Raw genomic sequence first — 19144 nt, forward strand, 5'->3', positions numbered from 1 at the left:
TCAATAAGCATTTGAATAATTTCACAGTGGTGTCTTTGTTTTAATTGGGTCTGCTAGACATGGATTCACTCCTACTCCTGGCTTGCTACTCACCTCCTCTGTCTATGGAATGGCATTCACGCTTGGAGGATTCTTGTGGATCTGCACAGTTGTGCTATGGAAAGGGGAAAAGGCAAGCCCCTCAATGTTCACAGCCCCCCCCCCCCTAATCACTACTAGTGTGTTAAACCATGCAGGTTGTGTGATGGGAAGGAGAGATGAGGAAAAGGCATTGCTGAGATGATTAGCATTTGTAGCAGTAATGACATTCATGAATCATGTGTTTTACTCTGCTTACTGAACTTTCTGGGCGTTTTCGCACTTAGCGTTTGCTCCCCTTATTCCGTGGAGCAATTATGGCCGGAGCATTTTCCTCGTTTTCGCACTAGTGACTTTTTGCGGAGTCGCTTTCCATGAAGCCCCGGCTCAAATCGTTTTCGCACTGGCATCGAATTGACTTCGATGCCATGTCAATCATTTTTTTTTAAGCGCAATACCAGTTGCGTAATTACGTAACGACGTAACAACGCAATAGAGAACCCCCTTTTTTTCGCGGGCAAACGGTAACGTGATGCTTCTGGTTGAGGATTGGCTGCAACAGCAGCATCCTCCACGCAATGTATAATGGAATTCCGTAGTTGCGAAATAACGCAACAGCGGAAAAGAGCCTGCGGTGTCTTGCGGGTGCAGTTTCCACCCCCACTTTCTCCTCCGACCGGGGGGGGGGAAGGAAACGTGGCCTGTTTCCACCTTGTTTAGGAAGGAGCCTCGTTGCTAAACGAAGCCAGGGGCAAAAGAAAAGAGAAAAAAAAATTAAAAATCTCTGGGCTGGCTCAGAACCCGTATGGCCGGCCGGGCGGGCTCCTGGGCAGTTAAAGTTCAACCCAAATTGTTCCATCCTCACTCAAACTCGCCGGAGCCCGGCCCAACCCTGAGCTTTCGGGTGGGGAGGGACACCGGTTGACCCAACACCAGCGTCTCCTGTTCCCACGCCTGCCCGCCACGGGAGACCTGCGGACCCGAGAAAGAGAGTCTTGGATCCCACGGCTGCAATGAACCGCAAGCCTTCGCTTGCACGGCCGGGCGAGCCAACCGTGGCTTGTTTCCAAAGCGACCCCCTCCCCCCAAAGATAAACTCCGCCGAGCGTAGAAAAGGGGTCTCTTGCAACGACTTTCCCCTGCTTTTCCACCGCCCCAATCGCACTCCAATAAATACCCAGCCCAGGCTATTAAAAAGCACTCTCGAGAGTGGGAGGAGGGGAGGGAAAAGGGGGAAAAAAACAACACCACCAAACTCCTGCCCGTTCCCACACTGGGAAACCGCAGACACGCCCCAACTCCCTTCGTCCGCCGGAAGGAAAAAAGACTTTTGCCTTCCATGAGCAAATAATTTTTTTTTAAAGGAGGGGGGGGGGGGACCGCGCTTCGGAACCGGCTCTGGCTCCTCGCTACCCGGCGTCTTTGGGAAAGGCGAAAAAGCCCAGCGTTTGCTTTGGAAAGATCCACCCTGCGCCTTTCCGCTGAATCCCAGGAGAGAAACAGGCAGGCTGGATGTAACGTGGAACCGCGCTGGACCAGATGCAAGGATCTTAGACCAAACGCGAGAATCTCAAGCGAGCCACCATTTAAGGCAACTAAAATGCTTAATAAAAAAACGAAACCGCCTTAAAAATGGTTTTGGATTACTCCAGGAACAGCGTAAAACTACAGGAACAGTGAAGTGGCAATTGAGGCTATTCCAGCAGGGTTTTTTAAGTTATTATTTGTTTATTTCGAAATATCGCTATTACGCAAAAAGAAAAACGTTTTTTAAAAAAATGGCCGTGCGGGCACTTTTGGGAAGCGCTGCAAACGGCTGATGATTGGCCAAGGGGGTGGATGGGGTGGGAGGACGGAAAGGGAGAGGGTGCCGCCCACAAAGCAGTTGATCCGGCGTAGATGGATTTCCCACAGCAAACTCCGAGGAGTGGATCCGGTGTGGATCCGGAGGTTTTCAAAAACTCCGGAAGGAGGTGGATCTAGATACTCCGGCGTGAAACCCCTGCAGCACCGGAGCAAGACGCAGCGCCGGAGCAACAGGTGCGAAAACCAGGAAAAGATCCGGAGGTAAATGGGGTGCTATGCCAGAGTAAACGCTAGTGCGAAAACGGCCTCTGAAAAGTTGGGAAAGTGACTTAATACACTCTAAAAAGAAACTATTAATATAGCAGTTTCACGCATTCAGGTAATTAAAGATAAAATGGAGAACAGAACATGTTTTAGGTCTGTATATGATATGGTTTAAATAAGGCACGTTATTGGGAGGTCGTACTAGAAGCTCACCTGGAATTAGTACTGCATTATTTCCTTAAGAAAACAAAGCCACTATTTTAAAACTGATTTAGATGCATATTCATTTTAACATCAAATTCCACAGTAATTACTGGGACCACAGAATGGATGTGCTTACAGTGCCGTCCTCTGGGAATGAAGGAAGAAGAGGAATCTTTCATGACCCAAGATAAATTCCAAGCAAGAAAATCCAAAGCAAGTGGAGGAATATTTGTCGGAGATTCCAGAATGCTCAGACCTGTCAATAAAATGAAAAAAGTGATGTAAACATAGGATATTTATATAAGCAATTACCCTTCAACAATGTGCTTCTATTTTACAAAAGAGAATTAGCTTCTATCACTTTGTGAATAGAGCAAAGAACATTTAGCAGCCATATCCACTTAAGAATAATTAGCCAATTCTATCCAGTGATGATAATTTAAAGATCCGGGTGCATAACGGGTGCATAACTGTACACTTCAGGACAATAGCTGCAGGCAAGTATCTCATAAGAACATATAGCAAACTTCTACATGGAACATTTTGAAAAAACAACTTTAGAATCTGCACCCCACAAACCTACAGTCTGTTTTCGGTTTGCAGATGATACCTTTATTATTTGGAGCCATGGTGCAGTAGAATTGATGGAGTTTTTAGACCACCTCAATAATATCCATCCAAGCATACAAATCACCATGGAAAAAGAATTCAAGGGTAAACTCCCATTTCTAGATATCGTGGTTATACACAAAGCTAACCTTCAATTAGATCACAAGGTTTATGAAAACCAACTCACACAGATCGCTATTTACACAAGAACGCCAATCATCACCCTCAACAAAAAAGAGGCATAATCAAAACATTACTAGATTGTGCAAAGTGGGTATGTGAACCACATTTTCTCAACAATGAACTAAATCATCTAAACCACACACTTCAAGCAAATGGCTACTCTAAGAATGAAATCAGAAGAGCAATTAAACCAAGGATTAAACCAGCAACAGAAGGTGTTTTTGCCATATATCAAAGGAATCACTGATCAGATGGGAAAACCTATGAAGAAACATACCTACAAACAGTGTTCAGCCCCATCAGAAAAATACATCAGATGCTATAATCTTCAAAAGACAGAAGAGCCCCCTCACTTCTGCAGGAGTATACTGCATACCCTGCAGTTCTGGACAAGTTTACATTGGGACCACACAACATAGCATCCAGACAAGAATAAAAGAACATGAAAGACACTGCAGACTTGGCCAACCTGAAAAATCAGCAGTGGCTGAACATAGTCTAACTCAAACAGGACACAGGATCTTATTCCAAGATGCTGTAATGCTGGACAACACATCCAATTACCATGTTAGATTACACAGAAAAGCCATTGAAATCCAGAAAAATAAACACAATTTCAACAGGAAGGAAGGAAGTTTAAAAATGAATAGGACGTGGCTTCCAGCCCTGAAAAACACAAAATGCCTTACAGCTTACAACAGCACTACAGATAAGATTAGAATTTCAATAGCCAATTCATATACAAAAGAGCCCCCTCAGGTAAGCTCCTCCATTAGCATGTCACAGCCCAGGAAGATCCCACAAGATAATAACTCAACCCTACACCAGCTGCCTGAGTATATATAAATTACATGCCTACTAACTTCTTCTCAATTTGACCCAGAGAGAACTCCAGTTTTCTGGGTTACATCTCTGACGATGCCAGTCACAGTTGCTATGAAACATCAGGTCTCACAATGCCAAGACCTGGTAAATTTACACAGCCTGGTAAATTTACAACAGCCAATGGACTCCAGCCGTGAAAGCCTTTGACAACATATAATACAAATATAGCAGAAATCCCTGTCTTCTACTAATCCCTTACAAACCACACACACAAACAATTCATAGAATATAATATCATTCTAGTGACTGAAAAGATCCCCACCCTCCACCAATCCAAGACTGAAAAGTGCAAAGTATAAATTGCTTCTTTGAGAAAAATATTAACTTCTGTAAAGAACTGTTCATCTGACTGAAATTGAAGATCCTTGGTGTAAGGTGTGACCTTAGAGCATTTCTCACTTGTAACATTATTTTTAGCCTTTGGAGAGTTGTCCCATCCAGCAGGTACTTTCACACCCTGCTGCCTTTCAGCAGTACAAATTAGAATGTTCGATAGGAGCCTTTAGGGATTATCCTTTCCCCCATGACCCCATGTTGGCTGTGATGGTCTATTTTCATCAGTATCCACTCTAAACACCTGCCATGCCAGCATGATTCAGAGAGTGCGAGATTAGCACTTCGGCTGCTCTGATCAGGAAGGCAGGCAAACTCAACAGAAACCCAGAGGCATGCCAAGCTAGCCATATCATGGACATCTTAAATGCTTAGCTTCTAAGGCACAAGAACTTCTGCTTGACAGCTTAATTCTCGTCTTTTCCCCCAATAGCTGTAAGCAGGAAATTCAAAACAGAACACAGTTTGATTACAGCCAGTTCCAGTTTTTATACCTATATATAACTGACTTTTGCGGCAGTAGAAAAGAGCAAGAGTGCAAAAGACTAACAAAATTTGTGGGAAGGTATGAGAAGGTGGTCACCTAGGGCAGTGGCCCTGGGGGGCACTGAATTGGGCACCCCCTGTGAGGGTGGAGGCCGCTCCCTCCCTCCTGGGTGATTTTAAATTGCCTTGGAGGGCCCGAGGAACAGCCACTGATCTCCTGCACCACTGAAAGCAAACAATTCAGCTGGACCTTTAACTGGCATAGAGAGCGCTGGCAGAAGCAGCCAGCTGGCCTCCCCTTCCATTTAAAGAACCTGCCGACCAGCTGGTTGGCGAACTCTTTAAATTGCGAGGGGAGGCGTATGGCTGCTTCTGCTGCTTCTCCCGTGCAATCTGAATCACTAGCAGAGGCAGTATGCTCCAGCTAGGGTTGAAAGGCATCCTAACCAGATCCAGCTAGCTTGAGAGCCACCCCTGTCAGAGATTCAAATCACACAGGAGGGCTGGTAGAGCCAGTTGGCAGGCTCTTTCAATCATACAGGAAGGTTGCCATTCATTTATTTGCATTCTTTATCTTGCTGTTCTCCCAAAAAGTTCAGGGTAATCTAAATAGTTCTTCCATTTTACCCTCAGAGTGACCCTATGGCATAGATTAGGCCGGAAGAGTCCCTAGTGTTTCATGGCAAGCACAGAAATGCTTTTGTGATATATTACAAAGGAATTAGAAGAAAGCCAAAAACTGGTTTTGTGAGAAAGAACTATGTTCTCGCTGACGAAGGAGGAAGGTATAGTGCTTACTTCTAAAGAAATAAAGATATGTGTTGGAATTGTGCTAAGGGATTTGTGGTGCTCAAGGAGCTCCTGGTAGTGACTGCTAAGTGGCTTGGTGGTCACAAAGGTGCTGTGCATTCAGAAGGGCCTCTTTATAATAAAATACAAAAATATTCCTGAAGACTGTGTAACACATTGCTTTTAAGAACAACAAACCCAAATTTTCACTTAAGTTGTTGGTTGTCTGTGATGCATTCTGTGATGTCTGGTTTAAAGTTACAAGAGTATGGCTAGGTAATATTTTTGGTTCTGTAATAGCAACTAAAGAGGTCTGTGCTAATATACTACTAAGACATTCCAATTGGTAATGGAGCTTTGAATCTATACTCTGAACTCAGCAACAGAAGATGAAAACAAAATGGAATGGTTTTTTGGATGACTTTTTGTAGAGTTCCTGTCTGTAGCCTCTGGAAACCACAACTGATGTCTGCACAAGTACCCAGGTCACAGTACATGACTTCAGGAAGGCTTAAGCCTGGCACTGCTCCTTTTAGAGATTAAGCACTCAGTCAAACTCATGGCTGCTAGAACTGAGGAAATATTCTTTTGTGCTATATCATAAAGTCAAGCTGGCCTCCCTCTCTCTCTCCCTCTGGTGTTGTTAAAGCAACCTTGAAACTTTTATGTTTCATGGATATAGCCTGTAGCTTCATCTAAAAGTATTTCTTAGGGTAATTGGTCTTACCACAGGGAGCGAAGATTATATCAGAAGACAAAAACTCTGCCCAATTAACTTATCTTGAATGAAAAATACTGGATAAAAGGTTTCCACATAGCTACAAAGTGAGACACCATGATGAAGAATTAGTGATTCAGTGTGAGATGGGAGGCACAGACTAGGGTAAGCTTCTAGATAAACTTTGTTTACTATTAAGCACATAGTATTGTGTACCAAGCAGGCTTGTATATGTTTCTGTTTCTAATATATGTTTGCAGTAATTCTTTATAATAATTTTTTTTGAAAAAACAAAAAAGATAGTAGTGAACATGTCTCCCCCCCCCCCCCAATAAAATGAGTCTCAGAGTTTTAGCAATGTTTGCATTTCTCTGTTAGCATGGAGGGAGGATGGAACATTAGAGTCGCCAACCTCTGGGTGTGGCCTGGAGATCTCCCACTTTTGCAATGGATCTCCAGACTACAGAAATCAGTTTCCCTGGAGAAAATGGCTCCTTTGGAGGTCAGACTCTATGGCATTATACCCTGCTCCCTTCCCTCCCCAAACCCTGCCATCTCCAGGCTCCACCCCTACAATCTCCAGATATTCCCCAACCCTGAGTCGGCGACCCTGTTGTTGTTTAGTCGCACAGTCGAGTCCGACTCTTTGCAACCCCATGGACAAAGTCACACCAGGCCCTCCTGTCTTCCACCATCCTCCGAAATCTGCTCAAATTTGTGTTTGTTATATGTAATGTAATGTAATGTAAAATTTTATTTGTATCCCGCCCTCCCCCGCCAAAGCAGGCTCAGGGCGGCTATATCAGTAACGCTGTCCAGCCATCTCATCTTTTGCCGTCCCCTTCTTCTTTTGCCTTCTGTCTTTCCCAGCATCAGGATCTTCTCCAGGGAGTGCTCCCTTCTCATTTGCTGGCCATAGTATTTGCAGTTCAGCTTCAGCATCTGACCTTCCAGAGAACAGTCTGGGTTGATTTCCCTTAGGACTGACTGATTTGATCTTCTTGCAGTCCAAGGGACTCTCAAGATTCTTCTCCAGCACCACATCTCAAAAGCATCTATTCTTCTTCACTTGGCCTTCCTTATGGTTCAGTTCTCATAGCCATACATTACTACTGGGAATACCATCACTTTGACTATACAGACTTTTGTTGGCAGGGTGATGTCTCTACTTTTTATTATACTGCCCAGGTTCGCCATAGCTGTCCTCCCAAGGAGCAAATGTATTTTAATTTCATGGCTAATTTCACCATCTGCAGTGATCTTGGATCCCAGAAATGTGAAGTCTGTCACTACTGCCATGTCTTCCCCTTCTATTTGCCAAATATTATTGTATTTAGATAATATTGTGTACTATTGTACACTGGCAACCCTAAGGTACCCCTATTGCCATGCAACCAAACAGATGCTTTTGAGTTTGGGGAATCATTATCCAGTGGCATCTCGACCTGTGTTATTAGTGACAGGCTGCTTCGGCGTGCCGCTGCGCCGGCCCCCTGGGTCCCACAACGATGGGACCGATGCCACAGGGACGGGCTCGAAACACTCTATAACCCCTCAAAAGAACAGCAGTCTAGCTCGCTTCCCCCGAGCCCTGCTGCCATAAGCCTCAAGGGGGCTCATTTTGCGGCATCTCCTGGCGGGAGAGTGGCACCCGCACGGGACACATATCAAATGAAAGAGGGGGCGCAGGGCTATCAGAAACAGCCGGCGGAGGGAGTCGGGAGACCACCCCACTGGGGGATCCACACCCCGAAAGTGATGAAGGTGGCACAGATAGAGCCAACAGAGCAAACAGGACAAAATAAATAGGCTGCATTATGCAGCACAGTTGAGAAAGTGCCTTATTCCATATACTGATGAAGTATATACAGGATTTGAGAACAAAATTGTTTCCGGCGGTGATATTTGGGGGATTTTTGGGGACGTCACAGGAAGTGCTGTGAAGTCATTTCCTGTTTCCGGCAGTGGCATTTGGGGGAAATGATGTCATTTGGGGGAAGTGATGTCACAGGAAGTGATGTCACTTCCCGTTTCCGGCAGGTGACACGGGGAAATGATGTCACAGGAAGTGGTGTCACTTCCTGTTTCCGGCGGTGGCATGACGTCACCGGAAGTGATGTCACTTCCTGTTTCCGGCAGTGGCATTTGGGGGAAATGATGTCATTTGGGGGAAGTGATGTCACAGGAAGTGATGTCACGTCCCGTTTCCGGCAGGTGACGCGGGGAAATGATGTCACAGGAAGTGGTGTCACTTCCTGTTTCCGGCGGTGGCATGACGTCACCGGAAGTGACGTCACCTCCTGTTTCCGGCAGTGGCATTTTGGGGAAATGATGTCATTTGGGGGAAGTGATGTCACAGGAAGTGATGTCACTTCCCGTTTCCGGCAGGTGACGCGGGGAAATGATGTCACAGGAAGTGGTGTCACTTCCTGTTTCTGGCGGTGGCATGACGTCACCGGAAGTGACGTCACTTCCTGTTTCCGCACCCCTACCTTCCCCCCCCCCCAAAGGTGTCCCTGGCTGGCCTTCAGACATTATGGTCACCCTAGCACTAGTCTCAATGGAATGTATATTGAGATGCAAATCCCAGTTCAAGGGAATATTGGTCTGCTGATTTTATAATGGGACTGAATTTCCTCCATCCCTCCACCCAAGCAGCAGCAGACAGGAGAAAGACTGGCTATGCACATGCTTGAAAAACTTCACCAAAGGAGTTTTTAATGAAACCCTCTCCATGACAATTTTCACAATACCAATTAAATCTCATGAAAATTCAGTGCAGCAGAACTTCCAGTTAGCTCAGGTTGTGTAAGAAAATTGCAATAGGCCTATGTGTCAATTTTAAAAATTCCCTTTTTTTCAATGAAACTCTCAAGGAAAATCCAATGAAAAATTGTTTGCAGACATTTTGCTAAGGGGAAATGCTTTGCTTTTAAACCCATTGAAGATGTAGTGTTTACAGGTCAAAATATATTGATGAATTTTAACCCTAGCTGGAGCATATCACCTACTGGGTCTCTGAACCAAAATGCTTCATCATTTTTCTACAGCTACACTAACTTTTTAAATAAATGAATGAGTTAACAGCTGGAGGCTGACAGCTCCATTTTTAGTAGCCAGAAGTTTGGCAGGGCACAATAAACCACAGAGAGGAAGTACGTTGAAGCTTTTCCAAGTTTCTAATTTAAATTTCTCATTTACAGCCAATAGCCATTTTTTACATTCTGGGTAAAGAGAAAAATCTTTAGATACTCTACCTTTTGATATCCAAAGGTTATTACTACAAATCCAAACAGAACATATTTTATTGCAATACAATGCAATCTCATATGGCACAGTTGAACAGGAGGCAAGCAGTTCATTCAGTTCAGGGGCTGGCCTTGCAGTGGCTTTCGTCTTTCCTTGAAGGTCGGGAACCAAGGGTCGCGATTGGGGGGGGAACTATCCCAAAGGCGCTCACTTAATTGCGGGGTGCCCCAGGGAGCGGTTCTCTCCCCGATGTTATTCAACATCTATATGTGACCTCTTGCCCAGATTGCCCGAAGGTATGGGCTGGGGTGCCACCAGTATGCTGATGACACTCAGCTCTATCTACTTATGGACGGCCGACCGGTCTGCGCCCCAGAGAACCTAGATCAGGCATTACAGGCCGTGGCTGAGTGGCTCAGACTGAGTGGACTGACACTGAATCCTGCGAAGACAGAGGTCCTTTGTTTGGGCCGTCGGGGTCCGGGGTGGGGAAATCCCCCTGCCAGCTTTTGGCGGTTTACCACTGAGGCCAGCGGACAGGGTCAGAAGCCTGGGGGTGCTACTGGAGCCATCCCTGAAGATGGAGGCTCAGATAGCGACCACTGCCAAGTCCGCGTTTTTTCATCTTAGATGGGCAAGGCAGTTGGCCCCCTTCCTGGACCCCAACGACCTAGCAACAGTGATCCATGCTACGGTCACCTCGAGGTTGGATTACTGCAATGCCCTCTACATGGGGCTGCCCCTGTGCCGGACCCGGAAATTGCAGCTGGTGCAGAATGCCGCGGCCCGGCTGTTACTGGGCCTCCCAAGATGGGGGCACATTCGGCCGGGTCTTCGGGCTCTGCACTGGCTCCCAATAACATACCGGGTCCGGTACAAGGTGCTGATCATTACCTTTAAAGCCCTATATGGCCTGGGACCTGCCTACCTGAGGGACCGTCTCTCCCCACATGTTCCCCAGAGAGTACTGAGGTCTGGGACTCAAAATCTTCTCAACATCCCCGGGCCCAAGGAAGTGCGTCTCAAGACAACTAGAGACAGGGCCTTTTCTACAATGGCCCCTATGTGGTGGAACCAGCTACCGGAAGAGGTGAGGGCCCTGCAGGATCTTACTCAGTTCCGCAGGGCCTGTAAGATGACCCTCTTCCGGTTAGCCTACGCCTGACTGGATAAATGTAGCTTTCTAGATCTCTGTGATTACTGTATAGTTTTAATGCTAAAAATTTTTAAGGTTTTTAGGTTTTTAAATGCTTGATTTTAAATGTAATTACGTTGTTCTGATTTTATTGTTTTATTGTTTGTTGTAAGCCACCCTGAGCCACTCGTGGGAAGGGCGGGATATAAATCCCGGAATAAATAAATAAATTCAGCCCAAACCTGAAGCTATAGTTTCAGGCATACCTAGATTAGATTACTGTAATGTGCTATGTGTGGGGCTGCCCTTGAAAAGTGTTTAGAAACTTCAATTGGTTTAGAATGCTGCAGCCAGAAGGGTGACTGTAGTGGGTTATATCATCACAGTCTTGACCCATCTTGTTAGCCCCAAGCCCTCCTCCTCCATCTTTTAAATGGACTGAGTTAACTCTGGCTAGTGTCAGAGACACAAGACTTTTATTGTTATGAACTTATACTGTGAACACAGGAAAACTGTTGGACATTCAGTGATAAGCAGAAAACACTGGGTACAAGAACTAACACAATATGGATATTACCCACTTGCCTACTGTCCATAGGCAGTGAATCCTGTGTGATATTAAGCATTTGGCAACTGTGCCAGCTTCAATATGGACATTTTACTCTGTGGGGCCAAGCAGCAAACACCCCAGCTTAGCTAAGAGACCTCCGTGCTTGTCCCTACCTATACTGTAACTGTGCATTCCTCCTGCATAGAAGGACTATATCAGGCTTCTCCAAGAAGCTGCCAAAGCATGCAGATCATCACAGCACTCCTGCACAAGGAAGACAGCATTTAAGAGCAGCCCTTAACTAGAAGCCATGCTGGATGGGGAAATCCAGACTCCATCTTGGGTCTGCACAAGCATCCAGGAAGACAGAGCTAAGGCAACACTCTGGGTGGGTCAATGCAGATGCAAATGTGAAGAGCTAGCAGTTGGACAATAGGCTTTTCTACCACACCTACACATGACAAAGAGACTTTTCCTGTCAGCCGTTAAGACCCGCAGGAGACAAAAGAGAGGCCCAAGGAAGTGCCGCTGAAGAGCCCAATTGTGCTTGCTCTGGTGTTACAATAAAATAGCAATCTGACTCCAAATTGACCAACTTTTTTTCTTTGTTTAAGGTAGTTTTTTTCTTTGTTTAAACCCATAAGTACTTGCTAATCCTATCAAACTACTGGGAGTCTCCTCTCCTCCCCCTGTCCGCCCCTTTTGGTTACATAGGAGTCACATGTTCTGACATCACTGCAGTCAGCTGACCTCATCACACACCTCATTACCTGAGGGTACAAATCAGGTAACGTAAGGCCAAGCACGTGGCACTCCAGTGTCTCGTGTCTTGTCTCCCCATCTCACAGACATGCACCCCCAAACACTGTTTGGGCCACTCCTTCACCATCATGTCTTCTGCTCAAGGATCCATGGAACAGGTTGTATCACCCCTCCCCTTCTGCAGTATTCCTAAATGTCTCTATATGTTTCATCTCTAATTTTCCTAGATCTGTATGTGTGCTGAATGAATTTATCTCCTTATATGATTGCCTTTATTTCATAATAAATACCATTTATTATTAGACAACATCTCCTCATTATTAGGTGACTTCCAAAGCAGACCTCTTCTGTATACATAGATCCTGATCTCGCTAGAACCTAGTTGCCCACCAAACTAATTCCCCATACCTCTTTTGAGGGCAATTTGGTTAACAATCTATGCTGGCTGTGTTTCTGGGCCCGTCTATATGTTTCTGGGCACAATTGAAGGGGCTGGTATTTACCTCTAAAACTCAACACACCTGAAGGACTTGGTGTTCCCTAATGAATACAGTTGCCAACTTCCAGATGGTAACAAGACCACACAAACGTGTCAGAACCAAAATTACTATTAACTTTTCAATACATTCAAACGCTAATAGAATTTATCAGAATATTTTATTCTATTATTTCAAAAGGTCCATTTAAAGAATTCAGTTTAAATGGAATCAGTTCAGAGAAGTTTATTTCAAAAGGTCATTTAGAGAAATCCATTCAAAGGTAGTTCATTCAGAGAAAAGTCCATTCAAAGAAACAACATAGTCCTCATAAAAATACCAATGGAAAAATGCAGATATACGCTCTTAGACAGGATCCTGTGTCCTTATAGTTCCAAAGAGTATATTTTACTCCTTTATAGCACTCAAAAACTTTCAGTTGCAATTTTTCAGAGTGGACTAGTCTGCTGGTCCCAACAGTTCACCTGGAGAAAATTACCACTTTGGAAGATGGACTTTTAAAGTCCTTCTTCTCCCCATGTCTTTGTATTTATTTTATGTATAAGTAAGAACTATTTGCCTTCACTGGTGCTCACTTTGTGTCAGGCCTGTAGCCAGGATTTTAAAAATTTGGGGGGGGCATGTAAAAAGTTGAGGGGCACCATGACTCAGAGTGCCCAACTAAAGGTGCCTGATCTTCCCTCCTGCCCCCCACCATTGCCACTGCTTGGAGGGCCACAGGGGTGTAAGCTGAGAGGCCATGGGCTACCCCCTTCCTCCCCCATGATATAAATTGCACAAGAGGGGTACCCAGGAGCAGCCATGATTGGTGGGCCCTTTAAATGGTGTGGGAGGGGCAGCAATTTAAATTGTGGGGGAGGGAGTGGGCAGCCCCCAGCTTCTCAACTTTCACCACTGTGGTGGTGTCAGGAGGGAGGGAGGGAAGACCAGCGGCACCTGAGTTGGGGGACCCAACAGAAAGTCACTGGCAGGGCCCCCACAGACCCCTCTGTAGCTACAGGCCTGCTTTGTGGGTTTTGGGGCAAATTCCTGTTCTGGATATGCCTCAACAGCAGGACCAGATCTACATGTTTTTTGAGGGGGGTGGAAAATTAAAAAATGATGCCCCCTTATGGGCCATTCTATCTTATGGTCCAATAGAATACAATGGACTCCATACCCAATTTGGCACCCCCCTCCGTTGGTGCTGGGGCAAGCACCCCCCTCTGCCCCCCCCCCCCCAATCCGGCCCTGCTCAACAAGTAATTCTGCTGTGACTGAGATGAATAAATTCTCTCATTTCATGTAATTCAGTTCTCAGTAGAGATTGGTTGAAAAGAAGCAAGGCCAGAACAGTAACTTGAGCAAAGATGCTCCAAGGAACTTCCTCTGTGGGGCTATGTACTTGAGGCCCAGCAGAGGTGTACAATTCTAAACAACTACAAACCCTCTGAGGCCAACATTAGACATGTTGAAGTCATTGTATGAAGAGGGGAAGTGGATATTAGCGTGCTGCCTCTGTCCCCTGCCTATTTACAATCATAGTTCACAAGCATAGAGTCTGTGCAAATGCAACCTACCAACAATCAGGAATTATTTGTTTATTGTTCCCATTAATAGGTATGGGACCTACATGTGCATGCTTTGTACATATATAAACAATGGGCTCATAAGTCAGAACTTGCATGTAGGTGAGTGCTAGGGTCAGTGTGCTCAAGCCCACTCCAGCTCTACATATATTGATTTGAATATGCATAATGTTTTATACAGAGGGCTGATAAAATTACATTTCTTAACATTCCATATGAAGGTGTGCATACATGGGAACATATAAACAGTGCTATTGTTGCATACTTGCTTCCATTATACAAAGTGTGCGGCAGTTAATATGTCTTTCTTTTTTCACTGGAACACTATCATTCTCTCCAAGTACTTTTTCAAATCGAATTACAGAATGTATCTGGTGCTGGGGTTAAGTAGGATGGATGTAGGCATCTCTTAGTTACCAATCATCCTGTCGTCGGTCTTCCTACATGATCTTATTGATCTTGTTGTGAGGTCATCAAGACTTTCAATTCTTAGAGACTTCAATATTCATCTATCTGAAGGAAGGGAGCATTGACTCTTGGAATCTTATACCCTGGAAATCTTATTGATCTTCAAGGTGCTAGTTGATTTGAGTTGTTCTTAATATATATGCTCTTTGCCTAGGGCAGCACAGGATTATGTGGCTACCATGGCAGCCAGGGGCTGTCTCAGAACACCTCAGTCCCAGTGTCACATCATTCAGCCATGTGCGAGTCAATGGATTCAAAGGTCACTAAACCATGATGCTCACTAGATGATCTTGGGCCAGTCCCTCTCAGCCTAACTTACCTCATAGCATTGTGATGAGGATAAGAGAGGGTGGGGAGAACCATGTATGTTATCATGAGCTCCTGCAGGAAGGACAAGTTAAAATGTGATTTACAGATTTGTTCAGTTTGGTTTTATGCAAAGGTGTCATGCTGTGACAGTGAAGTTAATGTTAATAAACATCCTTGTCATGGGAAAAGATGAGGGTTAAAAACCTCTGAAAGTTTGGAAGGCCAATAGGATAGTTTTGTTGTTGTTCAGTTGCACAGTCGAGTCTGACTCTTTGCGACCCCATGGACAAAGTCACACCAGTCATGTCTTCCACCATCCAAAGTCTGCTCAAATTTGTGTTTGTTACATCACTAACGCTGTCCAGCCATCTCATCTTTTGCCGTCCCCTTCTTCTTTTGCCTTCTGTCTTTCCCAGCATCAGAATCTTCTCCCGAGAGTGTTCCCTTCTCATTTGGTGGCCAAAATATTTGAGCTTCAGCTTCAGCATCTGACCTTCCAAGGAGCAGTCTGGGTTGATTTTCCTTAAGACTGACTGATTTGATTTTCTATATAGTACAGTTCTGTAAATTAGGATAGTATGGTCTTAGATGCTGATGAACTAGAGGCAATTAAATAGGAAGTTATACAACTTGACTATAGGTGGTCAAAAGACTGAATGTGACAGTTCATTGTCAGAGTATATCTTATGCAGGCATCCATTCTGAGGCTGTTTGGATAATACTGTTTTTGCAGAACTGGCTCCTTATCAGGGCTGTAGCCAGGATTTCAAATTTGGTGGTCATAGGCAGGATTTTTTGTTTAGGGGGGCAGGGGGCAAGGCTGCCAGCACTGGAAGGTTTAATTTAATTAATTGCCTTGAGTGCAGATTTAATGGTTTCTCATCCCTAGTGAATCTTTTCCCCTCCCCAAACCTTGGCCTCTCAATGCTCCATGCCCCAAATCCCCAAGAATTTCCAAATCAGGAGTTGGCAACCCTCAGCCACAGCTGCAGATCCAAGAAGAAGTTGTCCTTTGACTCAGCTATGTGTCAATGAAAAAGAGAAAATGCACAGATTGGGATAAAGAAAGTGAGATGGAATCCTGGGCAGGAGCAGCAAAACTCTGGCATCTTGTATTACATAAGAACATAAGAGAAGCCATGTTGGATCAGGCCAACGGCCCATCCAGTCCAACACTGTGTCACACAGTGGCCAAAAAAGAAAGGAGGTTCACAAGTGGGGCTAGAAGCCCTTCCACTTTGCCCCCCTCCAAGAACCAAGAATACAGAGTATCACTGCCCCAGACAGTTCCAATAATATGCTGTGGCTAATAGCCACTGATGGACCTCTGCTCCATATTTTTATCCAAACCCCTCTTGAAGCTGGCTATGCTTGTAGCTGCCACCACCTTTTGTCGCAGTGAATTCCACATGTTAATCACCCTTTGGGTGAAGAAGTACTTACTTTTATCCACTGTAACCCTACTGCTCAGCAATTTCATTGAATGCCCACGAGTTCTTGTATTGTGAGAAAGGGAGAAAAGTACTTCTTTTTCTACTTTCTCCATCCCATGCATAATCTTGTAAACCTCTATCATGTCACCCCGCAGTCGACGTTTCTCCAAGCTAAAGAGCCCCAAGAGTTTTAACCTTTCTTCATAGGGAAAGTGTTCCAAACCTTGACATTTTCAGTGAGTTATCTACCACGACCCCAAGATCTCCTTCTTGGTCAGTCTCTGCCAGTTCACACCCCATCAACTTGTATTTGTAGCTGGGATTTTTGGCCCCATTGTGCATTACTTTGCACTTGGCCACATTGAACCTCATCTGCCACATTGACACCTACTCTTCCAGTCTCAACAGATCCCTTTGAAGTTCCTCACAATACTCTCTGGTTCTCACCACCCTGAACAATTTAGTATCATTTGAAAACTTGGCCACTTCACTGCTTACTCTCGACTCCAAATCATTTATGAGCAAGTTAAAGAGCATGGGGCCCAGTATTGAGCCCTGTGGCACCCCACTGCTTACCATCTTCCACTGCAAAGACTGCCCATTTATACTCACTCTCTGCTTTCTATTAATTAGCCAGTTTTTGATCCACAAGAGGACTTGTCCTTTTACTCCATGACTCTCGAGCTTACTAAGGAGCCTTTGATGAGGAACTTTATCAAAAGCTTTCTGGAAGTCAAGGTAAACAACATCTATTGGGTCCCCTTTTTCCACATGTTTGTTCCCCCCTCAAAAAACTGTAACAGGTTAGTGAGGCAAGATCTTCCCCTACAGAACCCATGCTGAGTCTTCCTCAATAACTTTTGTTCATCAATGTGCCTACTCATTCTGTCCTTGATAGGGCCTTGCAGGATATGGCAACATGGTTGAGGGGGAGCGGGCTGAAATTGAATCCAGTGAAGACAGAAGTCCTTTGCCTGGGTCGGGGCGCCTGGGAAGGGGAAATACCTCTTCCGGTCTTCGACGGGGCGCCGTTGAAAGCGGCGCACCGGGTTAGGAGTCTGGGAGTTTTACTGGAGCCTTCATTATCAATGGAGGCTCAGATTGCAGCCACTGCCAAGTCAGCCTTTTTCCACCTAAGGCGGGCAAGGCAGTTGGCTCCCTTCCTAGAGCGCCAAGATCTGGCAACGGTACTTCACGCAACGGTCACCTCGAGGCTGGATTACTGTAATGCCCTCTACATGGGGCTGCCTCTGTACTGAACCCGGAGGCTGCAGCTGGTGCAGAACGCAGCGGCCAGACTGTTGCTGGGGCTCCCTAAATGGGAGCACATACAGCCTGGGCTGCGCGAGCTGCACTGGCTGCCAGTTATATACCGGGTTCGTTACAAAGTGCTGGTCATTACCTTTAAAGCTCTATATGGTCGAGGACCTGTCTACCTTAGGGACCGTCTCTCCCCATATGAACCCCAGAGAGCACTGAGGTCAGCTGGAAAAAACTTGCTGACCACCCCCGGACCAAGAGAGGTGAAGCTGCAATGCACCCGCAATCGGGCCTTCTCCTCTGTAGCCCCGAGCCTATGGAACCAACTCCCAGAGGAAATGCGGGCCCTGCGGGACCTTGAACAATTCCGCAGGGCCTGCAAGACCTTCCTCTTCAGACTGGCCTTCGCTGAAGAAAGAAGCTGCTAAGGATAACCGCCACCACAAAAGAACGAATAGCAATAGCACTTTTATTAATTTAATTTAATTTAATTTAATTAATTGATTAATTTTAAACTCATTAGAATTTTTAAATGTTGGATGTAACTTTGTTTTTATATAATGCTGTTAGCCGCCCTGAGCCTGCTCCGGCGGGGAGGGCGGGATACAAATAAAATTATCTATCTATCTATCTATCTATCTATCTATCTATCTATCTATCTATCTATCTATCTATCTATCTATCTATCTATCTATCTGATAATGGTTTCTACCAACTTTCCCAGTATTGAAGTCAGACTGACTGGCCTGTAATTTCCCGGATCTCCTCTGGAACCCTTTTTAAAGATGCACCTTGGGAGTTGTAGTTCTCAGCTGGCCTTACTGCAACCATAGCAAAGGAAATTGGAAGTTGTAGTTCTAAGCTGGGCAAGCTTGTTAGTTTGAAGGGGGAGATTGGATGATTTCTTTCGGCCATTTCTCCTCAGGAAAATGGGCCTCTACCACCTCTGGGTTCAGGAAGCAGCCTTCGGGCATCTCTGTGGGGCCAGCCATAAGGCTGTGCTGCCAAACTGTGGTCTGGCCCGGAGGGAAGCCCCTCCCTCCCAACTGGCTGCCTGGCTGGCTTACTGTAGGAAGTCTTGAAGGTGAGGTGGGCATGACTGCCCCTCTGCCTGAGCATGAACAGCTCATCCGCCACCTTGGGCAGCATGCCCAGCACCACAGCCCACCAGCTGGAGCAGAGAAGGGTGCCCATTAGGCAGAGAACTGTCAAAGCAGCCACCACCCCACCTACCAAAGAAATTGGCAGTGGCTGCAAGAACAGGAAAACAGCAACAGCTGTAAATGGTGGGCCCAGGTGGTCTCTAGGATGGTAAGGGTGGAGGGACCAGGACTCTGTGTGCCCCACCATAGCTATGGGCCTGCTCCTGATTTGTCTGAGTCAGACCTTGCTACATTTATGCATACATGGACACCTTCATATTGGACTACTGCAGTTCACTATATGTAGGACTGTCCTTGAAAATGCTTGAGGCTGCAGATAGTCCAGAATGCAGCTACCAAGTTGCTGACTGAAACATTATGGCCAGCTCATTTTATTCCAATTCTGTGGCAGCTGC

The 19144-nt window shown here is 45.5% G+C and overlaps 1 protein-coding gene across 1 annotated transcript in view; it reads right to left on the reverse strand.

Moving 5' to 3' along the window:
* The window catches only part of ALK (ALK receptor tyrosine kinase), a 908221-nt gene that overhangs the window by 806947 nt on the left and 82130 nt on the right, over positions 1 to 19144 (reverse strand). Inside the window, exon 2 of the mRNA XM_060245392.1 lies at positions 2489 to 2608. Within this exon, the coding sequence (XP_060101375.1) occupies positions 2489 to 2531 (43 nt within the window). The 5' untranslated portion in view covers positions 2532 to 2608. The remainder of the gene's footprint in view (positions 1 to 2488; positions 2609 to 19144) is intronic.

The sequence above is a fragment of the Heteronotia binoei genome, chromosome 1 (genome assembly GCF_032191835.1).
Source record: "Heteronotia binoei isolate CCM8104 ecotype False Entrance Well chromosome 1, APGP_CSIRO_Hbin_v1, whole genome shotgun sequence".
NCBI lineage: Eukaryota > Metazoa > Chordata > Lepidosauria > Squamata > Gekkonidae > Heteronotia > Heteronotia binoei.